Source organism: Physeter macrocephalus, chromosome 11 (assembly GCF_002837175.3).
Source record: "Physeter macrocephalus isolate SW-GA chromosome 11, ASM283717v5, whole genome shotgun sequence".
In the NCBI taxonomy this organism is placed as follows: domain Eukaryota; kingdom Metazoa; phylum Chordata; class Mammalia; order Artiodactyla; family Physeteridae; genus Physeter; species Physeter macrocephalus.
Genome location: NC_041224.1, coordinates 18,618,806 through 18,637,762, shown reverse-complemented (window position 1 = coordinate 18,637,762; position 18,957 = coordinate 18,618,806). Strand labels below are relative to the sequence as shown.

General features: G+C 34.0%; 1 protein-coding gene and 1 non-coding gene across 2 annotated transcripts in view; both read right to left on the bottom strand.

Moving 5' to 3' along the window:
- Window positions 1–18,957, bottom strand: part of DNAJC1 (DnaJ heat shock protein family (Hsp40) member C1) — a 198,001-nt gene that overhangs the window by 114,045 nt on the left and 64,999 nt on the right. Inside the window, exons 2-5 of the mRNA XM_024129642.1 lie at window positions 8,997–9,098; window positions 8,451–8,497; window positions 1,764–1,929; window positions 798–895 (exon numbers count right to left, since the gene is read on the bottom strand). Coding sequence (XP_023985410.1) covers window positions 798–895; window positions 1,764–1,929; window positions 8,451–8,497; window positions 8,997–9,098 — 413 coding nt within the window. The remainder of the gene's footprint in view (window positions 1–797; window positions 896–1,763; window positions 1,930–8,450; window positions 8,498–8,996; window positions 9,099–18,957) is intronic.
- TRNAG-UCC (transfer RNA glycine (anticodon UCC)) lies at window positions 12,151–12,223 on the bottom strand. The gene has a single exon. It is a non-coding gene; the product is annotated as a tRNA-Gly (tRNA).

Here is an 18,957-nt window from a genome sequence, read left to right as displayed (position 1 = left end):
TATATTAGTACAACGAATGCAATTATGTATAATAAGTAAGAGAATCTAGGCTAAGATTTTGGGGAAGGGGACTTGTAATCAAGTTATAAAGATAAAGAAACAAAAGCCCTGTTTCTAACCTGGACTTTTCATCAGTTTGGCAAAATGAATTCTTAGACCTTATGATTACTTCAGCGGTAAAAGACTAAACATGATCAGAGTGTCCCCAAGTGCTGACAAGCAGATATGAAGACTGTAGCATAAACAAACCAATACATAAAAATTAATGTCATTTGCAGTTCACTGAAGCATTACTCACTGATGTCATCAGAACAGAAGACAGGCAGAATAGTCTCTGATCTCCATCTCACATTGATCCAGTTCCTGCCCTGCTGTGTGAACTATTTAAACCCTTTATTTCTTCCTATGAATCAATAGAAGAAATGGTGGTATCTCTTTGAGTGTGCTGCATATCACTGTCTCTCTACATACTGTCACTCCTGAGCTAAACACTACAGTGATAGACTCTTTAGTAATACTTTGTTTCTAAAGTTCAGTATAAATTTTTCAAATAACAAGAATTCAGGGGTTTAATTATTTAAATATATATGAACACTTTACAAAGGGAAAAACCTGTAGAACTTTTGCTTAAGGTTAGAATGTGTTTCATAAACTATGGCACATTATTAGTCTTTTATAAACTGAATACAGATGTAAATGTTAGCATATCTGAAATGGATATACATATGAAGTTGAATCACGTTAAAGACATATTTTAAAACAATTTTGAATTATAAAATGTTTTTATATGCTCCCACCTTTCATTTTTTTCTGAAGCACCAAGTTTTGATACATCCACAGTCTTGCCACCTGTCTTTTTTTTCTTTTCTCTCTTTTTTCTACTAAGCAGTTCATCCTTAATGTGGAAAAAATTATGGTTACAGGTTATCATCAACATGTACTCTTCAAATGTTATCAAGAGTCTTCTGTGAAGGGTAAACATTATAGAAGAACATTTATGCAAATGTATGTAGGGTCCAACATGATTAAGTAAAATCATCAATCTTTAACAATAACTGTTGCCATGGTAACCAGTCCTTAAACACACATGAAGTTCAGCACTGTCAGTCATGTGTATCTCCATAGCAATCAAAGTTTTCTAAGAAGAGAAGGCATTCAACTTACTTTTTCTCATTCATCCAACTTTAATAATGTCACTTCAAAAAGAATGAGTAAACAGATGCTAATTCATGAATACTGATAAATATGTTTATCTTTAGCATATAAATAAAAGCCCATAGCAGAATAAACTATGTAGTAGTATATAAGGCTAAGAAAAATGTAATATTTTTTAACCAACTGATCTCTGAAATTATAAAATTATACTCATTTCAAGTTTTACTGAGTTAAAAGCTTTTTTCTTTATATAAGGGCCTGCAACACAAAAATTTCTAAAATCATTTTACATAAAAAATATGTATATCTGGAAGGTGACAATTAAGAAAACATAGCTCTACCTTCTAATTTTCAGTTAGATATTTGAGCCTTCACAAAATTTTGTAACAAACTCAAATGCCACATTTTTAAAAAGAAACATATTTTCTTCTTATGTCATGGATTCTTGAAATAGAAACATATCAAATACTAAATGCTGAGTACAAAAAATATTAGGATAATGAGTATATACAGAAAGGTTGAAATTTTTATCAGTTGAAAAAATAAATGTCTGAAATTCCATATAAAATTAAGGAGGCTAGATCATTTGATTTATTACCAATACTTACCAGTTGTTTTTCCAGGTAGATTGACCAAACCACAGCATAATGACCCACTGTGAGAATAATGAACAAAAGTAATGCCAGCTCAGCATTGCTCATTTTTCTCACCCGCCTGTAGTAGAATACAGGCTGTCGCCAATCTGGAAGTCCATTGATCAGAATATCATCATACCTACAGCAGCAAATATAACAGTTTTTCATAGGGAGTTTAAAATAAAAAAAAAACTTTATTTGTACTTATATGTAAAAAGAGGAAAGAGAAAAGAATTTCTCCAGAAGAGATAACATTTATATAGATTATCAGCATTACAATGGCCTATAAATCAAAACATTGTATCCAATCACAGACAGCCTTCAAAAAGGCACACAGTAATCTGCTGTGGATCCCAGACCCTGTGCGTTTAAACCCCAGTGATGTGACTCCTGTAATGGCAGCTAGGCTGAAGGAGCCAGAGTCCACCTCTCCACTGCAGGCTGCAGAGGGGCCCCGCCATGAAAGTCAGCAACAAGAGGAAGGCTCTCAATGGGAGAAAATCAAGATAAGAGCTCTATTTGCTACCATGAATTATATATTAATGGAATCAAAATCAGGATAAATTTTCTAGTCAGTGCTTTTATTTCCACTCCTTTACAAAGGTTCAAGGTTGAAATATTTATCATTTTATCAAAGCTTCTTAGTGACATAAAGAGCCTATAAAATGAGCACTTTTTAATTTTATGTTGGTCACATTCCTTTAGAGAATAAAAAATTCCCAAATTAGGAGATGTGGAAACAACCAATTTCTCGATAAAACTGTTTATTTGTAAACATTTAAGTGGCAATTTCCTCATTTTTTGGCTTTGCTGAAAGGGAAGAACATAACAAATAACAGTTTTCCTAGTAATGCATTTTAAATCTGCTTTCTTTAGAATGAAATTTCAACTGAATTTAAATTTACCCGTCAGACAGTTATTGAGGCAAATATTTTTAAGGTTAAAAATCAGGAATAACATTTATGATTGTAAAACTCAAAATGGTCACACACAATGTTCAAAACACACAACCTGTTAATCTCAGTTCAACACAACTCATTAAATATTCTAATCACACTATTTCCAGAATTAAATCTTCACTGAAAGGCCTAATTTGGTGCAACACATTGACCAAAATATTTTAATTAAAAATATTCTGAGTTAGTCGCAGGCCTAATTACAGGAATAGAAATAGGGCCTATATTGTCAGGCAGGTCAGTAGAACTCAGTAGTAGGTTTTTCTCAAGTAAATTGACCGATCTAGGAATAATAGCGCAGCTGCTAAACTGCCAGTCTTGACATGTAAATCAATTTAAATGCAACAACTGCAGTAGCTACTTTGATAGTTATTAAATTGATACCTTGGAGATATGCTTAAAAAAATAAAGCAGAGGATTTATTACAGGCAGCCTCTTTTTTCGGTACAAAAAATATTGGTTATAAATTCAAAATATATTTTATCAGGCTATCTAGAAAACGTGACTTTTAGGATCAACTTAGATTATTAATAATAATGGCAGATCAGAATAACCAATGTTCAAAGCAAAGGACATTAGTTGTACTAAATTCTTAAAGGCAGGCAAATTGTGTAGTATACAAGAATCTGCTAATTAAAATATGGTTGTGTAGTAGCTGGGCCAAAGTTTGATATTAAATATTCTTTTTCAATATTTACATAGCAATTCTTGAACACTAATATCAAGACATAATAACATGATTTCATCAAAAGTTATCATTCCTGTCCTCGAAAATTTATCTTTAAATCTATTTCTGTAAAAACTGACTCATTTTAGATTAGAAATGGATTGGCAAAAAGGTTTCAAGAGGTATAATGCAAGATTACAACATTTGAATGAAGTCCAATGAATGAAGTCCTGAATTTATTCTGAATCTACATTCTACTTCAGATTTGTTGAGGAAAAAAGGCAGAATATAAAAATAATTATTTTCAGCTAATCTCTCCCATGAAATAACTTCAAGTAAAAAGTGTGGCTATTAATAAAGAACATCTAAGAAAGTGGCGACAATTCCCTAAGAGCATTGCTAAGTGTTAAATTTGTTTTAGATCTAAACTGTACTGGAAGAAAACCCAGCTGAGCTCATAGCTGCAAATCTCGTATCAAATATTTTATCACCATCATCTTTGAAACGCTATGTGTCTGTTAATAGCTACTATTTTCTACCCCACATATAAATTGTTAGTGCACAGCTAAATTCAAGATAGCAAAACCTTGTGCACTGAACACATTAAACAAAACTAGATATTTACTAGGCTACGTCTGCCACCCTAAACAACAGTCTCCAAGGATTAAGCTTAGAATCAATGCTCTATTGATTTTACTATCAATGAACATTATGGCTCACACGACTGGCCATTTTAAGGGCAGATAGCTTCTATTATAGTTCACTTTTTAGAATATATGCTGTTAAAAGATAAATCACTGCTTTCCTGAAACACTGAAAAAATAAAGATATTTCTTAAAATATACACAGACATTATATTCATAAGTTATTTAAGAAAAAAATGTGTTAACATATAAAATTTAAAACATCACTGTTATGCCTTTTCTATATTTAACACATAACACTGTTAAAATAATTAAGCTCATACAAATTGCTCTTAACAATTTGTTAAAATCAGATTAAGAATGTACACATGTATGAATATTATAAGAAAATACAAAAGTAAATTTCTATGATGAAAATATCACTAATGTAAAAAATCATATGGAACTATTAATTAGAAATTAAAACATTGATCAATTCTACATATGGCCTAATACATGTTTATATCATTTGATTTTCTTAAAATGCACATGATGAAGATAATAATGGTTACATAATTATGTGAGTTCCAATCTATAGTCTGCAATTCATCAAATATATTTAGCCTAATACAAACATTGGAAAGTAAACCTAAAAATGTTTAAATTACCAGAAGAAAAAAAAGTACGTAAATTAAAAATATTATTAGCATGCTTTGAAGAATAAAATAGTAACTATGAAATTAAAATAGAAAACATGTATATTATGAAAAAGAATATTGAAATAATTCTAGCATTTGCCTAAATTGTGAATCTCCCATTGTAAAAAGTTAGAATTTTTAGCTTAAAAGAGTAACAACATCTACTTAGGTCACATATTGAAACTTAAGAATAAAAATTAATTGTACAAAGATCATAAATAGGAAACAAGCTTAAATTAATTGATCTTACTCTCTTTTATAAAATGTACATATGTGCCAAAAATTGTGGTACACAGCACTTTATATATTGTATATAATATGTGTCTTATAATATCTCCTAATTAGGGAAGGTACTAAGATAGATTTTTTATTCTCAGGTTAATGTTTATTTTTAATCAAACACACCTGGAATCAAATTTACAATAAGGAGGTAATAGATTTGTAAAAGTTTCGCAGATTAAAGCTGAGAAAACTATACTTTCCATTGGATTTGTAAATAAAATGTAACTTTACTTAGTAAACTAAAAAAAATACATTGAACTTTTACAAATATAGTACCATAAAATAGACAAAAAAATGTTAAGTTGCACAAGAGGGTTAGCAAAAGAATACTGGTAATATTTTAAAATAGATTTTAAACAAAAGTAAATATGCTAGTATTACTAAACCACAATCTAGTGTATATATGTAGTGATTAGGATCTACTCAGTACTTTATTCCAGCTAACACTCAGGGCACTTGGATAGAAATTTATGTCAGAACATAGCTGAGCTGCTATTTCCTAAAATAAGCAAGTTACCTAAGGAGTTCAGAAGACTTCTATATTAATCTCCCTTACACGAACCAGGAAAACTTTTTTCATGCTATAGTCTATGCCTTTGGGAGGGAAAAAAGCTTAAAAGTTTATTCACAATTATACTCCTAGGAATCTACCCAAGAGAAATGAAAAATATCCATTCACACAGACTTGTGTGTGATAATTCACAGCAGCGCTGTTCATCATAGCCAAGAAGTGGAGACGACCTCAATGTCTATCAGTTGGTGAATGGATAAACAAAAGTGGAATGTGGAATACTATTCAGCAATAAAAAAGAATGAACTACTGGTATATGCTACAATATGGATATACCTCAAAAACATTTTGATAATAGAAAGAAGTCAGATGCAAAAGACTACATATTAGATGATTTCATTAATATGAAGTGTCCAGAAAAAAACACATTTATAGACACATAAAGGAGATCAGTGATTGCCTGGGGCTGGGATCAGAACGGGAAACGCCTGCAAATGGACTTGAGGGAATGTTTTGAGGTGACAGAAATGGTCTAACACTGGTTGTGGTTTGCACAACTCTGTAACTTTACTAAAAATCATGGAATTGTACACTTAAAATAGGTAACTTTTATGGTATGCAAATTATACCTAAATAAGGCTGTTTAAAAAAATAAAATTTGCCTATTCCTTAAAAAAAAAAAAAAAAAAGTTACCCAGTTTGTTATTTTATCTATTTCAATGCTATTCCCTTTTCTACCAAGATTTTTTAAATGCACCTGATTTCAGTGAAAATACAATTATTTGTAAGGGAAATAAATAGATAAAAATGTCTATGACAATTTTCCAAATTACAAATTCCTGGAAGGTTACACGTTACTTATTTAATGAATATTTATAATAAATAATTGTGATACCAAAGAGCATTTTTAAATATCAGTATAAGACAATCTTCTTTCAGCAGATAAAACTATGGTTTTTTTTTTTCTAAAGGAATTATAAACATTAGATAATTGTCTGTAGAGGTGCATTTCTCCTATATGTTTAAATACTCATAGGTCACCCGGCCTCAGGCTCAAGCTTTAGAGGAATGATTCTCAGCTTGATTAGCTAAGACTTTTGCCTCAAGGAAAACCAGTTACCAAAGAGTTACTTGTGCCTCAAGGGGTATAAATACTACAGCTGTTTGTGTAACTGTCAGATCCATTTTTTTCTACTAACACTCTACAATAAATGCAAAGGGAACTAATCCTAAAAAGAAAATGTTAGATGAGTCTATGTTAATGAAGAAACAATTTTTACATGAGAAGTGATTTGTTCCGAAAAGATATAAATAATTTCAGTAATTGGAAGAAATTGTTACAAAGTTTACTGACTTTTAAAATAACAACAAACAAAAAGGCAAAATCTGATGCCAAAGATGTAGAGAGACTAAATAAAGCTATCTTTACAGACACGTTCTTGATGTGTGAAACAAAACTAGGGGCTCAGTGAGAGAAACCAACTAGAAAATATGCACAGAATGACCAACACTTCTTTCAACACACTCATAGGACTCTTTCAACACTATGGATTATCTCAAACCAGAGGAATGTCTGCTATGGTATCTGGACCAATGCCAGCCCCTTATTATAAAGCAAAGAACTCTTCAAGAGAATATCCTGAGTCCTTGCTTTGCAATCTGACAAACTGAGGTATTCAAATTAAAGAGTTAAGATGAGAACCAAGAGTGGTAGCTGACATTGTAGGATACAGAATAATTCCAGGTAATAACATTTGAAAAAAGATTCAGAAGGTCACACTGCATACTTTTTTGGACTGTCTTTAAGATATATTAGCCTCCATAGAGAGATACATATATTTAGGCTGGCTTTAGCCTAAAATCTCAAACACCTACTTTTTTCTTCAAAGGTACTCTTACTGTAAAGCACTATTTTCAAACTACAGATTGTAGCTCACTAGTATCTCCTGAAATCAACTTAGTGGACCACAATCAGCATTGTTTTTAAAAAGAAAGAAGACTGGTCTAGACTAGCCTAGAATAGAAAACATCAGTCTGTTTCACATACAATAAGAAGTGTTTTGTCAAATTTTTGCTTCAGTTGTGTGTGTGTGTGATTGTGTGTCCTGAGGCATGATGCAAAATGTATTTCTCACCGTGGGTCTGGCTTAAAAAAACTCTAAAACCGGTCACAGTAGTGTCTACCTTCCACACGTTCGGAAGAGCAGAGGAAGGGGGTCTCTCTGCAACCTCCTCTTAAGTCACTAGCATATAAACCACTGTATAAATACATTACTACTCTGCTGAAAGAGGCCCAGAGAACTCTCAAAGTAGTGAGGTGGCTGCCTCTTCTCTGACGTTCGACCCTAAACACAGAATCACTGGAGCAGAGGAAGGGAAGGGACGGAGGCAAAAGAAATAGGAGAAAGAAGCAAATATTTTTCTTCTACTCCTATCTTCTACAGACTTATGCAAGTCTGTTCTCTCACTCACAAATTGGGTTTATTATTTTGAGGATGAGGAAACACCAAGAAATGGTAATAACCTGAATATCACTAATCGCCTAATTGCAAAACATTTAAGAAATAGAGGGGGGAAAAAGCCCCCCAAGCGCAGATAGAAGCAATTACTGATATATCAAAAATGAATAGGCATTTGTTTGAAGTCAAGCGGAATTTTATTTCCCAGAGCGTAGATACTCACGTTAAAAATATTAGCTAATGAAGCCATGATCCTGAAGTCTGTAAGTACTGAATCAACCTAGTGAATATTTTCAATAGAAATTAACTCTCCTATAAACATACATTTTAAAAACAATGCACATCTTGAAAGGAATGAAAATAAAATACTAACTTATAAAATAAAATGTTTGAGACAATTCTCTCCTTTATAAACTGAGACATCAAAGTACAACATCTTAATTCAAAAGCAGATGAACACTCACCTCTGCCTTCGTTCATCATCCTTTAAAACTTCATAAATGGCCACCAACTAAAACAGAAGCATTACTTTAAAAATAATCTCAACTATAGGAAATCACTTAGGAGACGAACACACTATAATTCACATGCAAAAACCCCATGCACTCATATATACAATGAACAGATAAAATCTTAATTATAAGTAACATTTTATGGTTTTGGTAGCACCTTAAGAGGTTAAAAAAGGCTTGATACCAAACTAAATCTTTTTGAAAGATGCAAAACTAATAATTATCTTAACATGTGATTTTTAAAAGCAAAAACTGTAATTTAGACAAGAAAATTATGACAATTATGACCCCCCCAAGAATTTAGGGATTCTAATATAAAAAAATGTTGGTAAAAGCATATTTTGTAAAAAACTGAATAAATACGTATACATTATATTTCTAAACTACAATCTCATTTTAAATGGAAATAGTCTACGTGTAGGTTACTGTTTCTACCATAAACATTTATTTATAAATTATCACAAAAATACATATACAATAACAGCATATTTCACTTACTTGTCTAAACTGAGTTTCTGCATTTTCATCTTTATTCTTGTCTGGATGCAAAGTTAGTGAAAGCTTACGATATGCTTTTCTAATGTCTGCAGATGAAGCATCCTGGGGGGGTGGGGAGGGGAAAAACACAAAGCAAACTTTGTCAGTAAAAGAAATTCCCAGAACCTTGTTAAGATCTGAGAAGACAGCCAACCAAGTGCAGGACCCCAGGCAATGTAATTTGAGCAATCAGTCTAACAACCAGGCTATGCAACTAGCCTGACCCACATGACTGAACAATTATTCAATCTAATTTGGCTCTCCTCTTAACTTTTCATTACCATACATTCATTTAAAGAAGACAGTATTTGGCAAAACTTTTCAAACACTTGCCTTCCTAAAATTAACCAATAAATCTTTTTCAGTAATTAAGAGATCAAAAAGAAACAAATTAAAAATTAATACATCCGTGTGCCTTCAAGGAAGGTATTTATCTGAGAATCCTAAAGCCAATGTCTGAAGCCCAGGCTTACCATATGTGGTTCCTTCATTGCTATTTATATTGAATTTACCATGAAGCAACAACCTATGGAATCTCAATTTCACATGTCAAAAAGTACGCCTATTTGAAGGCAGTTAACTTTGCATTTACCCAAAATAATTATAATTAGAAATAGTTATGTATATTGTCCTTAACTTTTTTTTTTTAGTACTTTATAGGTTATTTTCATTGCTGTCCAGTTTCCATAGTCTAATTTGCAGGAATAAATTTGCCCACTATTTATGTATTACTAACATAGTTTAAATATATTTTAAAAGGTCACGATAGTTGAGGAAGAGTACTTTGGATTAAGTGGATATTAAAATTGAATTTTATGTAATCCCGTGTGTACGTGTAAACTCAGAGAACATCATTTTACACGGCCAGTAAAAAAACACATGACAATAACAAAGAACACACTGTTAAGGTGGGTATAAAACTTGATCTCCACTAAATTTAAAAGTTATTGCAAAAACTAACATTCATAGTGGGGCAAAATGAGGATAAAGTTGCTTTTTAAATTTTATCTTGTTTTTTAGCTGAGTATTTGTTCAATTAATTCCTAAAACTGATTTACTAAAAAGTTCAAATGACTAAAGAAAAAAACATAACAAAAGTCTGTGTACCTGGGACTAAATAGCTGTTAAAGAAACAGAGGTGGAAAGAGGCAAAGTGAGACTACAATTAGTCTGTCAAGCTCTCTTTTACAAACCATACTTTCATTACCAATTTTCTGGGGTTTATTGCTCCAGGCAATCACTCTACTTTAAAGTTTCAACTTAGGTGTGAATATTTTTCTGACTTGTGGAGGGCTGAGGAGCTATAAAATTAGCAGAGTAAGTTTCGCAGGTAATATGGTTATAATTTCCATTCTCATTTGCTCAGTGGAATTGATGTGTTCCTTATACTTAAATGATAGGTAGCATGTAGCAGAAAAGGATGATTATTTACTGAAACTCTGTGATGGAGATTTTGTTGAGCAAAGAGGTCAAGTGTCAAATGAATTCTCATTCTCTAACTGGGACTTTAATTTTAGATTTTATTAAATTGGGACTATATCACAGAGAAATTCCAAAAGTAGATTTCTTACAAAATAAGAGTGTATGTATTTGCTTATGTTACAAAATTAATACATGCTCATTATGGAACATCTATGACTTACGTAACAGTCACCTAAGACATTTCCCTCCTTCCAGTCTTGGCAAGCTGACCCCAATCCTCCATTTTTCTGCCGCAGTATAAACCGTAAGGGTAAATGTGGCCAGATGGCTCTCCTATTTCAAACCCTTCAGTAATGCCCAAGAACCTTCATCATCTGTCTTTTCCTCTCTTTTTAGCTTTATATCCCACTATCTTGGTCCATCCTCCTTGTCCCCCAAACCATCACACGATACGATGCTGTGCTGTTCTCCAACTTTATGTTTTTGTTTTGCATCCAGCTGTAGATACAGACAGTTCTCTCCTGACTTAGAAATGGGCCTCTCAGGCTACACAGAAATACTGCCTATTTTCCTCTTGAGAATCTGCCCAGTAGGTTTATTTCACTAATAAGTGGAAAGAACTTATTAGTTTCATGCTAAGAGGACAGAACTGAAAAACTCAGAGGTTTTCCTATCTAAAAGACATGCTCTAGACAAGCTGCACCTCAAACTAGCTTATGTATGTATTAAATTTGTTAATTACTTAATGAATCTTAACTTATTTTATCCTCATAACAAAGCTATAAGATAAGTACAGTTGTTAGCAGGCCCATTTTACTGATGAGGTAAGTGAGGCAAAAAGAAGTAATTTGCTCAAGTTCATACTACTGGCAAATAGAGGAAAACAGAATTCAAACCCAGAAAATATTGCATCAGAATCATAGCTCTCTACGTTGATTCTTTAAATTCAGTTAGTAGATTTCATCTGAGCCACTTCACAAGGGCTAAAGCTTTTGGGAAGGCAGTGAGAACAACTGCTACAATCCTACTGAGCTGATAAACTATGTGGAAAACATCCACATAACTACAATGGAATATGGTCAACTGCAGGGTTTTTTTTCTTTTTTTTTTTTTTTTTTGCGTTACACGGGCCTCTCACTGTTGTGGCCTCTCCCGTTGCGGAGCACAGGCTCCGGACACGCTGGCTCAGCGGCCATGGCTCATGGGCCTAGCCGCTCCGCAGCATGTGGGATCTTCCCGGACCGGGGCACGAACCCGTGTCCCCTGCATCGGCAGGCGGACTCTCAACCACTGCGCCACCAGGGAAGCCCCCTCAACTGCAGTTTTAATGGTAAAGATCCTGATATATGTTGGCTTTTACGGCACATTTTACATCGTATTTCTACTAGAGACCTGAATGTTAGAACATTCATCTCACATACACAGTGAGTTAGACGTTTTATCTCTCTGGCTTTCAGAGAAAAATTTTTGATAGGACTATGGGTGAACTGGCCATCTTTAACACTGTTGACATCAGGAGATCTACAGGGTTCAACTGTTAGAATTCTTTTCCTTCTAAATGTGATATGGTTTTTTGGCAAGCTGGACATGAATTATCATAATACTTGGATGACCTCTGTAAAGGAGAGATATATGGTCATTCTTTTTGGTTTTTTTGGGGGGGTGCTGTGCCGCACAGCATGTGGGATCTTAGTTCCCTGACCAGGGATCGAACCTGCGCCGCCTGCATTGGAAGTGCAGAGTCTTAACCACTGGACCACCAGGGAAGTCCCTGGTCATTCTTTATTTAAAAAAAAAAACAAAAAAACGCAACAACAACCTATGAAAATAATATGTTTGTCAAAACTGAAAAGATGTGATGAGACATCAATGAAAGTGGCAGAGTAGGGAACTCCAAGGGCCTGTCCCTGAAGAGAGACAGCAAATAACCTGGCAAAACCTGTCAGAATCAACTTTATTTGTACTCTTCAAACTAGTCAAAGGATTCCAGCAATCAGTCAAGCACTTAGTCAAGCAAAAGGTAGCTAATTTGCAATAAGGGTCCTGAAGATGCCAATCTGAGTTACTGGTGTGGGTTCCTAGTGTTAGGGTAAGCAAAGTGGACTTTGTCCTCCAAGAACTGTGGCTGCTTGTTCTGGCCTACCTTTTGGTTCCCTGACAGACTGTGTAAAGGGCTTACCTTTATTTTACCAAGCTCAGGTCTCTCCCAGTGCAGAGAGGCAACTGTTCAGGACATTTGTCAAAAACATTTAACGGCAAATTTATCAGCAGGTGCCAAATGAGGCAAAGGATGGCAGCTGGGGTAAACAACAGACACATCAAAAAGCTTAGGAGGAAAAACTGGGAAGTGAGATGCTTTGGGGAATATGGGATTTGAAATGCTCCCACCAGAAGACCCACATGTGTGTGCCCAAGGCAGAGTAGCTGCTCAAAAACACCTGAGACGGCCCTAAATTCTCACTTCTGGCTGAGCTTTAGGCTGTATACAAGCAGCAAGTGAAGTCTAAGGGTGAGTTGTAAACTGCCTAGTTGAGTGTTGAAGGCATGCCCCAACATATAAACAGGACCCACTGCCAAAGATTTTGAGGTTTTTTTGTTTGTTTGTTTCTGGTCCCAAACCTTTAAGGAAATCTCTGCTGAATCATTAGCTGACCCCTCAGCTAATCAAACAGATGTCAGTGGCCACACATGGCAAAGAATATACACTTTACAAAATTAGTTCAGAAAAATCACTAGACAAACAACATCAACCACAGGCAGCAAAAAACAAACATTAAAAAACCCTGATGAGGTAAAATAATCTAATTACCACATTATATATTCAAAATGTCCAGTACTCATTAAAAATTATGAAGGATGCAAAGAAACAAGAAAGTATGGCCCACACACACAGAAAAATGGAATTAACAGAAATTGTCCCTGATGAAGACCAGACCCTGGATTTACTGGAGAAAGACTTTAGATCAACTGTTTTAAATATGCTCAAGAGCATGTACAAAGAACTAATAGAAAGAACAAGAATGATGTCTCACCAAATTGAGAATACCAACAGAGACATAAAATTTTAAAAGGAACTAAAGAAAAATTCTGGACTTGAAAAATACAACAACTGGGGCTTCCCTGGTGGCGCAGTGGTTGAGGGCCCGCCTGCCGATGCGGGGGACACGGGTTCGTGCCCCGGTCTGGGAAGATCCCACATGCCGCGGAGCGGCTGGGCCTGTGAGCCATGGCCACTGAGCCTGTGCGTCCAGAGCCTGTGCTCTGCAACGGGACAGGCCACAACAGTGAGAGGCCCGCGTACCTCAAAACAACAACAACAACAACAAAAAAAACAGTAACTGAAATTTTAAAAATCACTAGAGGGGCTCAAAAGCAGATTTGAGCAGGTAGAAGAAAAATATCTATGAACTTGAAGATAGGTCAATTGAGATTTTCCAATAAAAGGAGCAAAAAGAAGAAAAAAAATGAAGAAAAATGAACAGAGCCTAAGAGATCTGTGGGACACCACCAAGTATACCAACATACGTTTAATAGGAGTCCAAGAAGGAGAAGAGAGAAAAGGCCAAAAAAAAAAAAAAAAAAAAAGACTGAAAACTTCTAAAATTTGATAAAAGACATGAATATACACATCCAAGAAATCTCAACAAATCCTAAGTAGGGTAAACACAAAGCAATCCACACCTAGAAACATTCCACTCAAACTTTTCAAAGACAGAGAATCCTGAGAACAGCAGAGTGACTCATTATGTACAAGGAATTCTCAAAAACATTAACAGCTAATTTCTCATCAGAAGCCATGGTGGCCAGAAGTTAATGGAATGACACATTCAAAGTGCTTAAAAAAATCTGTTAAGCAAGAATTCTATATCCAGCAAAGCTATTCCTCAAAAAAGAAAGAGAAATTAAGATATTCCAATAAAACAAAAGATAAGAATTCATTTCTAGTAGACTTGCTCTACAAAAAGTGCTGCAGAGAGTCCTTCTGGCTGAAAGAAAAAAATACCAGGGAGTAACTCAATTCATACAAAGAAATAAAAAACACTGATAAAGATAACTATATAGATAAATATAAAAGTCAATATTCATGTATTTCTACTTAGTAACTCCAATTTTTTATATGATTTAAAAGACAACTATTAAAGCAATAATAATAAATGTCTTAAATGTCTTAAATAATAAATGTCTATGTCTCAAATAAAACAATAATATAGATCTATGTCTATGTGCATACATGTATAAAGATGTAATCTGTGACAATAACTATATAAGGAAGGGAAACACAGCTAGACAGGAGCCAAATTTTTTATACGATTGAAACTAACTTGCTATTAATTCAAACTAGATTTCTATAAATTAACATGTTAATTGTAATCTCCATGGCAAACACTAAGAAAATAAAGATCTACTGTAAAAGAAACAAAAAGCAAATCAAATAGTACACTAAGAATACTGTCAACAATTGTATGCCAATTAGGAAACCCAGAAGAAATAGACAAATGTCTAGAAACACACAGACTGACTCATGAAGAAACAGAAAAAATGAATAGACCTGTAACAAGAGATTGATCAGTTAATAAAAACCAAAAAAACCTAATGTCCTAAAAAGAAAAGCCCGAAACCTCAAAACCAGATGACTTTCACTACTGAATTCTGTCAAACATTTGAAGAAATCACAATCCTCTTTAAACTCTTCCAAAACATAAAGGAGGAAGGATACCAAAACCAGAAAAACACCTCAAGAAAGAAAACTATAGATCAATATTCCTTATGAATACAGATGCAAAAATTCCTCAGCAAACTTCTAATAAACTGAATCCAGCTGTATATAAAAAGGATTACATACCATGACCAAGTGAGATTTATCCCATGAATGCAAGGGTGTTTCAGTGCATGGAAACCAATCAATATACCATATTAATTAAATGAAGAACAAAAAACCACACAGTCATCTCAATTGATGCAGAAAAAGCATATCCAACACCATTTAATAACAAAACATTCAACAAACTAGGACTAGAAGGAAACTTTCTCAAGTTGATAAAGGGCATCTATGAAAAACCCACAGGTAACCTCCTACCTAAATGGTGAAGTCTGAAACCTTTTCCCCAAGATCAGTAGTAAGAGGGATATCTGTTCTGGCCTGAGCAATTAGACAAGAAAAAGAAATAAAAGGCATCCAAATTAGAATGGAAGAATTAATACTCTCTCTATTCACAGATGACATGATCCTATACGTGGTAAATCCTAAAGCATCACAGAACAAGTATTAGAGCTAAGAAGTAAATGTATTAAGTTGTAGGATACAAAATCAATATATAAAGATCAGCTGTATTTATACATACTAGCAATTAAAAATCCAAAAATGAAACTAAGAAAAGAAATCCTTGACAATAGCATCAAAATGAATAAAATACTTTGGAATAAGTTTAACAAAAGAAGCGTAACATTTGTACACTATGAACTATGAAACACTGCTGAAAGAAATGAAAGAAGGTCTTAATAGAGAGGCGTCATATGTTCATGGACTGGAAGACAATATTAAAATGGCAATAATTCGCAAATTGATCCACAGGTTCAATGAAATCCTCATCAAAATCCCACCTGGCATTTTGCAGAAATTTACATGCTTATCCTAAAATTCACAGGGAAATGCCAGGGACCCAGAATAGCTACAATACCCTGAAAACAAAGTTGGAAGATTCATATGTCCTGATTTCAAAACTTACTACAAAGCTATAGTCATCAAGACAGTGTGGTCATGACATATGGACAGACATACAGCTCAATATAAGAATTCAGAATCCAAAAATAAACCTATTCATCTATGGTCAAATTGATTTTCAACAAGGGTGCCAACATCATTCAATAGAGAAAGAACAGTCTTTTCAACAAATGATGTTGAGATAACTGGATATCCACATGCAAAAAAAAAAAAGAAAGAAAGAAGTTGGACCCTTATCTCACACGATATAAAAAAACTAACTTGAAATAAATCAAAGTCCCAAATATAAGACCTAAAACTATAAGACTCTTAGAAGAAAACACAGAGGTAAATCTATACAACCTTGGATTTTTACAATGGATTCTTAGCTATGATATTAAAAGAACAGGCAACAAAAGAAAAAATATACGAATTGTACTTAATCAGAATTTAAAACTTTGCAGCCACTGTGCAAGTTTGGTCATTCCTTAAAAAACTAAACACAGAGTTACCATATAACCTTTTCATTATATTCCTAGGTATTTATTGAAGAGAATGAAAACTGGTGTTCAAAGAAAAGCTTGTACACAAATGTCCACAGCAATACTATTCACAATAGCCAAAAAGTAGAAACAACCCAACATCCACTAACTGATGAATGGATAAACAAAAAGTGGTATAGGTATATCAATACAATGAATATTACTCAGACATAAAAGGAAAGAAGTACTGATATATGCTACAACATGAATGAATCTTGAAAACCCGATGCTAAGTGAGAAAAGCAGACACAGAAAGCCATGTATTTCATGATTCCATTTTAACTGTCCATTTGTCCTTCATGGACAAATCTATTGATACTGAAAGCAAATCAGTAGTTCCCAGGGGCTGGGGAGAGAGGGGAATGAGGAGTGACTGCTTAATACACACAGAGTTTCTTTTCGGGGTGCTGAAAATGTCCAGGAATTAGATGATGGCTGAACAACATTGTGTATACACTAGAGATCATGGAATTGTACACTTAAAATGGTTAAAATGGTGAATTTTATGTTTCATGAATATCTCAATTTTTAAAAATTGAAACTGCAGAATTATCTTTATTGCACACTATGTGCTAGGCGCCATTCTAGCCACAATATATGTTAATTCTCTTGATTTTTACAACCCTTGGTGATAGGTATAATTATTATCTTTATTTTAATCAGGAAACTGGGGCTTAAACTAAGGCTTAGTAATCTGCCAAAATGTTAGATAGATACTAGGTAGCAGAAATTTCCTGACAGAAATTTAGTCTCACCTCCCATGCTACCTCTTCTAGAATTAAAGACTATTTTCTGCATATCCTATGGCCACTCCTTGATTATCTTCTACTGTAAGTTAAGCTATATACATCAAAATGGAGCCAGCTATCTCTGGGAGTCTGAAAAGCAGGATTAGTAGTAATCTGATATAGCTCAACCCAGAGATGTTTAAAATGTATGGATTGTTCCCAGTGAACACTCTTCTAGAGGTAGATACATTAATCTAAATGAACAACTTCTTATCTAATTTACTTTTGAACAGATCTGGTAAGGATGTTAGATGTGGGACAAATCTCAGAGAAATTTTACTCGTATTCTGGATTATATGAGAGTTAGCCCCTTTCCACTTACTATGATGGTTAGGATGAAGATGGGCTTGAAAATAACTAAGCCACTTACTAACTATGTGATTTTGGACAATTTATCTACTCTAAGTCTCAAGTTCTCATCTATAAAATGGAAATAATAATGTTACAACAATACATATATGTAAATATATATACACACATACATATATGTACATAATGTGCTTATTATAGTATCTGGCACATAGTAGTGCTGAGTAAATGGAAACTGTTATAATATGTAGGCTAGAAAGTCACTATTTCTCTTTCATTTGAACACGTAGCAAACCTGACTTGCAGTTTATTTGGATTTGTGCTTCAGACCGTGAGTACTAAGGAATTGAGGAGTAAAATGAATTTGGATGGTTTTTATTTATTGATTTGACAATATTTATTGAGTACCTACTACTTACCACCATTGAGGACACAGTAGTGAACAAAATAAACCCAATCTATCCTCATAAGAGCTTTGCAAGGTAAGAACACTGAAAATTCTGTCTTAGGTGATCCAAGAGGGGTTTCTTATTTTACTTTATATCAGGGATTGGCAAACATTTTCTGTAAAGGGCCAGATAGTAAAAACTGGAGGCTTTGCAGGCAAAAATGTCTCTGCTGCAATTACTCAGCTCTGCCATTGTAGTGAGAAAGCAGCCACAGACGACACATAAACAAATGGATGTGGTGGTGATCCAGTGAAATTTTATTTTCAACAACAGCTAGTGTCTGGTTTTGGCCCATGGAGTGTAGTTTGTTGACCCCTGATTTATATCAGTGGATTGCCAATAATCTAAAACTCATTCTATTTACATTGTCTTTGCAAATTTGAGACCCACCTTTTCTTAGGTCTGCCAGGTGGTTAACAAAACAAAAATGAGAAGACCTTATCCAGAATCTGACCAAAGTAAACTTTCTGTTTTGAATTTAATTTTATTTATTTTTTTAAACAGCAGGTTCTTATTATTCATCCATTTTATACACATCAGTGTATACATGTCAATCCCAATCGCCCAATTCAGCACACCACCACCCGCACCCCCTGCCGCTTTCCCCCCTTAGTGTCCATACATTTGTTCTCTACATCTGTGTCTCAATTTCTGCCCTGCAAACCGGTTCATCTGTACCATTTTTCTAGATTCCACATATATGCGTTAATA